The 6,163-nt window shown below is 45.9% G+C and overlaps 1 protein-coding gene across 1 annotated transcript in view; it reads left to right on the top strand.

The window, feature by feature from the left end:
• The window catches only part of LOC132818876 (leucine-rich repeat and IQ domain-containing protein 3-like), a 38,849-nt gene extending 33,078 nt beyond the window's left edge, over positions 1-5,771 (top strand). The window contains exon 8 of the mRNA XM_060830031.1: positions 4,284-5,771. Within this exon, the coding sequence (XP_060686014.1) occupies positions 4,284-5,053 (770 nt within the window). The 3' untranslated portion in view covers positions 5,054-5,771. The remainder of the gene's footprint in view (positions 1-4,283) is intronic.
• The last annotated feature ends 392 nt before the right edge of the window (positions 5,772-6,163 follow it).

Here is a 6,163-nt window from a genome sequence, read left to right on the forward strand (position 1 = left end):
CTTATCTCTTCACCCATCAGGCTCTCTGCCTGTATTCCTGATGAAGGGCTTTTGCCCGAAACGTCGATTTTCCTGCTCCTCGGATGCTGCCTGAACTGCTGTGCTCTTCCAGCACCACTGATCCAGAATCTGGTTTCCAGCATCTGCAGTCATTGTTTTTACCTTCCCTCCAGACCAGGCAACATCCTAGTAAATCTCCTCTGAACCTTTCCAAAGCTTCCACATCCTTCCTATAATGCGGTGACCAGAACTGTACACAATACTCCAAGTGCGGCCGCACCAGATTTTTGTACAGCTGCAGCATAACCTCATGGTTTCAAAACTCAATCCCTCTCCCAATAAAAGCTAACACACTGTATGCCTTCTTAACAACTCTATCAACCTGGGTGGCAACTGTCAGGGATCTATGCTGCAACTATATACAAAGCTAGTGTGGCTGCACTTGGAATATTGTGTACAGTTCTGGTCACCCCATTACAGGAAGGATGTGGAAACTTTGGAAAAGGTGCAGAAGAGATTTACCAGGATGTTTCCTGGTATGGAGGGAAGGTCTTATGAGGAACTCTAAGGAGCTTGTGTTCCCTTTGGCCTCGGTTATGAAGACGCTGAAATGTCCTGCTAGTTTACTATCAAATTTACCTTGCCCATTGTTTTGGTTATCTTTTGTTAGCTTTTAAACCTTTTCCAATTCTCTGGTTTACTGATCATGACCACACTGTACGTTTTTTTTTCTTTCAATTTAATACTATCATAAACTACCTTGAATAACAAAGGGATTATACATAGGTTAAGTGTCTAGCAGGTGGAGTACAATGTTGGTAAATGTCAGAGTTACAAATCACACAACACCAGGTTATAGTCCAACAGGTTTAATTGGAAGCACACTAGCTTTCGGAGCGACGCTCCTTCATCAGGTGATTGTGGGGGACACAATTGTAAGACACAGAATTTGTAGCAAAAGTTTACAGTGTGATGTAACTGAAATTATACATTGAATAATACCTTGATTGTTTGTTGAGTTTTTCATCTGTTCGAATACCATGATAGTTTCACTTCTTTCATGTGTAAATCACAAAACTTTTTTTTAAAAGTTACATTCTCAGGTTAACTGTAACAATTGGTATTAGCCGGATAATATGTTGAAGATGTTAACCCCCTGTGTTCTCTGTCTGTGCCATAATGTTTAGACTGATTCTAATCTAAAAAGTGAGATAACAGAGTGTTGCATAAATTCATGCAGTTTTTGAGCAAAGTACAATGTAACTCTGCAAGTACAAATTCACCCCACAAACATATATGTAAGTGTGTGTGTGTGTGTGTGTGTGTGTGTGTGTGTGTGAGAGTGTGGGAGGGTGTGTGTGGGTGTCTGTGTGCGCATCTGTATGTACCTGTGTCCGTGTGTGTGTGTGTGTGTAGTGCAATGGTGGTCACCTGTAGTGTGACATGAACCCAAGGTCCCAGTTGAGGCCCTCCCTATGGGCACCGAACTTAGCTATCAGCCTCTGCTCGGCCACTTTCCTCTGCTGCCTGTCCCAAAGTCCACCTTGGAGGATGGTCACCTGAAGGTCCGAGGCTGAATGTCCTGGACCACTGAAGTGTTCCCCAACTGGGAGGGAACCCTCCTGTCTGTTGATTGTTGTGCGGTGCCCATTCATCCGTTGCTCGGTTTCCCCAATGTACCATGCCTCCGGGCATCCTTGCCTGCAACGTATAAGATAGACAACGTTGGCTGAGTCACTGCCATGTATAAGGTGGGAGGTGTCCCACGCGTAATGGTGGTATCTATGTCCACAATCTGACTCATCTTGCAACACCTACCATGACAGGGTTGCATGGAGTTGTCCTGAGAGCCGGACAGTTTGCTACGAACAATGATCTGTTTGAGGTTTGGCGGTTGTTTAAAAGCGAGCAGTGGAGGTGTGGAGAAGGTGTTGGTGAGGTGCTCGTCCTCATTGATAATGCAGGTCACGAAGAACATGGTGTAATTTTTCAGCCCCTGGGAAGTACTGAACAACGAGGGGTACCCTGTCGGTTGCAGCACGGGCTGTGTCCTGAGGAGATCATTATGGTTCCTTGCTGTGGCACGTTGGAACTGGTGGTCGATGAATTAAGCATCATACCCCGTTCTTGTGAGGGCATCCTTAAGTACTTCCAGGTGTCCGTCACGTTCCTCCTCATCTGAGCAGATCCGGTGTATGCGTAGGGCTTGTCCATAGGGAATGGCTGTTTTAATATGTTTTGGGTGGAAGCAGGAGAGGTGTAGCATTGTGAGGTTGTCTGTGCATCTCCAAATCATGGTAAATGTCCAGTCATGCATTTTGGCAGGAATAACAGAATTATTTAAATGGTGAAAAATTGCAGCATGCTGCTCTGCAGAGGGACATGGTTGTCCTTCATTGCAAGGGGGGGCGGGTGGGGGTGAAGTTTAAAAATAAGAAGGTTATGCTGCAACTGTCCAGGGTGCTGGTGAGGCCACCCCTGGGGTACTGTGTCCAGTTTTGATCCTGTTACCTGCGAAACAATGTACCAGTACTGGAGGGGATGCAGAGGAGGTTCGCTGGATTGATTCCGGAATTGAGAGGGTTGCCTTATGAGGAGAGCTGGGCAGCGTGGTGGATCAGTATTTAACACTGCTGCCTCACAGCACCAGGGACCCGGATTCGATTCAACCCTGGGGCAACTGTGTGTGCGAAATTTGCACATTCTCCCTGCGCTCCCGTTTCCCCCCACAGTCCAAAGCTGTGCAGGGTTGGGTGGATTGGCCAAGCTGAATTGCCTCATAGTTTGCAGGGATGTGCAGGCTAGATGGGTTAGCCTTGGGAAATGCAGGGTTGGGTGGGGGGTGGGGGGTGGTCGGGTATGTGCCATAGCCTTTGCTCTTCGGAGGGTCAGTGTGGACTCGATGGGTGGAATTGCCTGCTTCCACACTGTGGGGATTATATTCGGTGAGATTGAGTAGACTGGGACAATAATTGTTGGAAATTAGATGAAAACAATGGGAGGTTTTACAGAAACAGATAAAATAATGAAGGGATAGATAAGCTCGAGGTAGGGAGGTTGTCTTCACTGGGGGGTGAAACTAGGACTAGGGGGCATAGTCTCAGAATAAGATTTCGGACTGAGTGGAGGAGGAACTTCTTCACCCAGAGGGTTGTGAATCTGTGGAATTCCCTGCCCAGTGAAGCAGCTGAGGCCATCTCATTGAGTGTTTTTAAGGCAAAGATAGATGCATTTTTGAATAGTAAAGGAATTAAGGAGTTATGGTGAGTGGAGCTGAAGCCATGAACTTATTGAATGGTGGAGCAGGCTGGACAGGACCAGATGGACCTATTCCTGCTCCTGGTTCTTATGTTCTTAGATCAGTGGCCAGTTTATCCTCTTCCGAGAATCCTCCTTTCTCGCTCGGATATATTTTGGCTGTGAGCCATGAGCTATTTTTTTAAACATCTGCCATTTGTTATCAGCCGCCTTTTCTGTTAAACCCCTTCCCAGTCAATGCTGGACACATTCCTTTGTAATTGCTCTTATTTAGGTTCACACACGTGTTTCAGATCTCCCTTTCAAACTGAATGCCAAATCCTACCCCTTTGAGGTTGACTCCTTATTTTGAATCAGAGAGCCCTAGTTTTAGGTTTTGTGTGTGTGTGTGTGTGTTCATGATGTTTTAGTTATTTCCACTATTTTTATGATTTACTGACATCCACCAGTCTCCTGTTCCTAATTTTTGTTTTAATTATTCATTTATGTGGGTGACCAGCAATAATTGTCCATCCCTAATTGCCTAGACGTGAGTTAAGATTCAGCCACATTGCAGAGAGTAGGGAGTCACGTGTAGGTCAGACCAGGTAAAGACTGCAGTTTCCTTCACTAAAGGACATTAGTGACACTGATGGATTTTTCCCAACAAGCGCTTCAGGGTCATCATTAGACTTACTTCCAGATTTTTATTCAAATTCCACCATCTGACATGGCAGTGAAATAATTCCACAGAGGCTGGTATCCGTCGCCAAGTCACCTTTTATTTTCACATCAACAATCCTTGACTTTAGCACTGCTTCATTCAGAGTCAGGAACCATTTAATATGTTAGCCAGCACTCCCTGATTGGACCAGATTAACAGCCTCAATCAGGGAACTCATATTCTATGAGGCCTACCTGACTGACCTTATTATAATCACTGCTGTTAGCATTTAAACCCAAACATTACCTATATCTCTGGATTAATGTTTAGCAATTATGTCATAAGATCATAACCTCCTATGTGCTCTCTCTTTTGCAAATAGGGCTATTTGAACTGGAATCTTTGACAAATGAGGAGAAAAAATGTGAGATTGGGAAAGATGGCAAAGAAAAGGCTTATGCAGATCCCAGTGGGAGTGTGAAGCCTTTTCGAGTGATCCACCAGCCAGATGCTGTGCGTGAAATGCTGCTCTCTCGTTTGGCGTCTGGTGCAGATGTCCGTCAGGGCATTCAGCAGATCCACGAGATGCTACGGAACAAACCACAGCGCAAGCTTACCTACCGGCCACCCATAGGCCTGGACATGAGGCTGTATGCTAAAACCCATGGCAGTGTCTCGCTGGGTCCGTTTGTAGCCATTCAGAAAGCTTATAGCAAGAGGGAGAAAGAGGTGAAGCAGCAGCTGCTCATCGATGAGATCCGCAAACTGAAAGCAGCTGAAGACCAATCAAGGAGCAGCCTTCTCCAGAAGGCCCTCAAGAAAAGTTACAAGCCCCTCCAACAATATGAGCAGGACCAGCTGCGGGGGGAACAGATCCTGCTGCGGCGTAAACTAGCTGAAGCAGAGTGGCTGGCGTTCACTCGCCACAACAACTACCTGTTCCTCACGGAGAAGCACCGCCGAGAGTCAGAGCACCAGTTAGTCACAACATTTAACTGCAGCTACACCATGTTGTCAGAGGCTGCTCTGAAACGTCAGATCAAGAAGAAGAAAGACAATGTCCAACAACAGAAAGTTGACTTGACACAAGGCATCAGAAAGAAAGCAAACCAACTGAAGAAAGACATCAGAGACTTCATGACGTACCAGTGAGGTCACAGCGATCATCTCCTAATGCCCATGAATCTATCTCAAAGAGGTTGTTGAGACAAAGAACAAAGAACATTCCAGCACAGGAACAGGCCCTTTGGCCCTCCAAGCCTGCGCCAATCCAGATCCTCGATCTAAACCTGTCGCCTATTTCCTAAGGATCTGTATCCCTCTGCTCCCCGCCCATTCATGGATCTGTCTAGATACATCTTAAATGATGTTATCATGCCCATCTCTAACACCTCTGCTAGCAATGTATTCCAGACACCCACCAATCCTCTGTGTGAAGAACTTATAACATATCTCTCTCTTAAATATTTCCCCTCTCACCCTTGAACTCATGATCCCATGTAACTGAGTCCCCCACTCTGGGGAAAAGCTTCTTGCTATCCACCCTGTCTACACCTCTCATGATTTTGAAGACCTCAGTCAGGTCCCCCCTCAACCTCTGTCTTTCTAATGAAAATAATCCTAAATCTACTCAACCTCTCCTCATAGCTAGTGCTCTCCTTGCCAGGCAACATCCTGGTGAACCTCCTCTGCACCCTCTCCAAAGCATCCACACCCTTTTGGTAACGCGGCAACCAGAATTGTACGCAGTATTCCAAATGTAGCCGAACCAACGTCCTATTCAAATTGTTAAGTGCTTCCAGTTTACTTTGGAAGACAAAAACAACATGTGTGCTTCATATCCAAATAATCAAGTGGTTAGAAAACCACCAAAGGGACATGGTTTGTGTCTTAATCTACATTAAAGACAGGTGACCACAATTCGGTGACTTTTACTCTAGTGATGGAGAGGGATAAGTGTGCACTGCCGGGCAAGAGTTATAGCTGGGGGCAGGGAAATTATGATGCGGTGAGGCATGACTTAGGATGCGTGGATTGGAAAAGTAGGCTTCAAGGGAAGGGCACAATCGATATGTGGATCTTGTTCAAGGAGCAACTATTGAGTGTCCTTGATAAGTATGTACCTGTCAGGCAGGGAGGAAAGGGTCGTGTGAGGGAGCCGTGGTTTAATAAGGAATTGGAATCCCTTGTTAAAGGGAAGAGGGCGGCCTATGTAAAGATGAGGAGAAAAGAAGGTTTAGGGGTGACTTGATAGAGGTGTAC

The sequence above is a fragment of the Hemiscyllium ocellatum genome, chromosome 9 (genome assembly GCF_020745735.1).
Source record: "Hemiscyllium ocellatum isolate sHemOce1 chromosome 9, sHemOce1.pat.X.cur, whole genome shotgun sequence".
In the NCBI taxonomy this organism is placed as follows: domain Eukaryota; kingdom Metazoa; phylum Chordata; class Chondrichthyes; order Orectolobiformes; family Hemiscylliidae; genus Hemiscyllium; species Hemiscyllium ocellatum.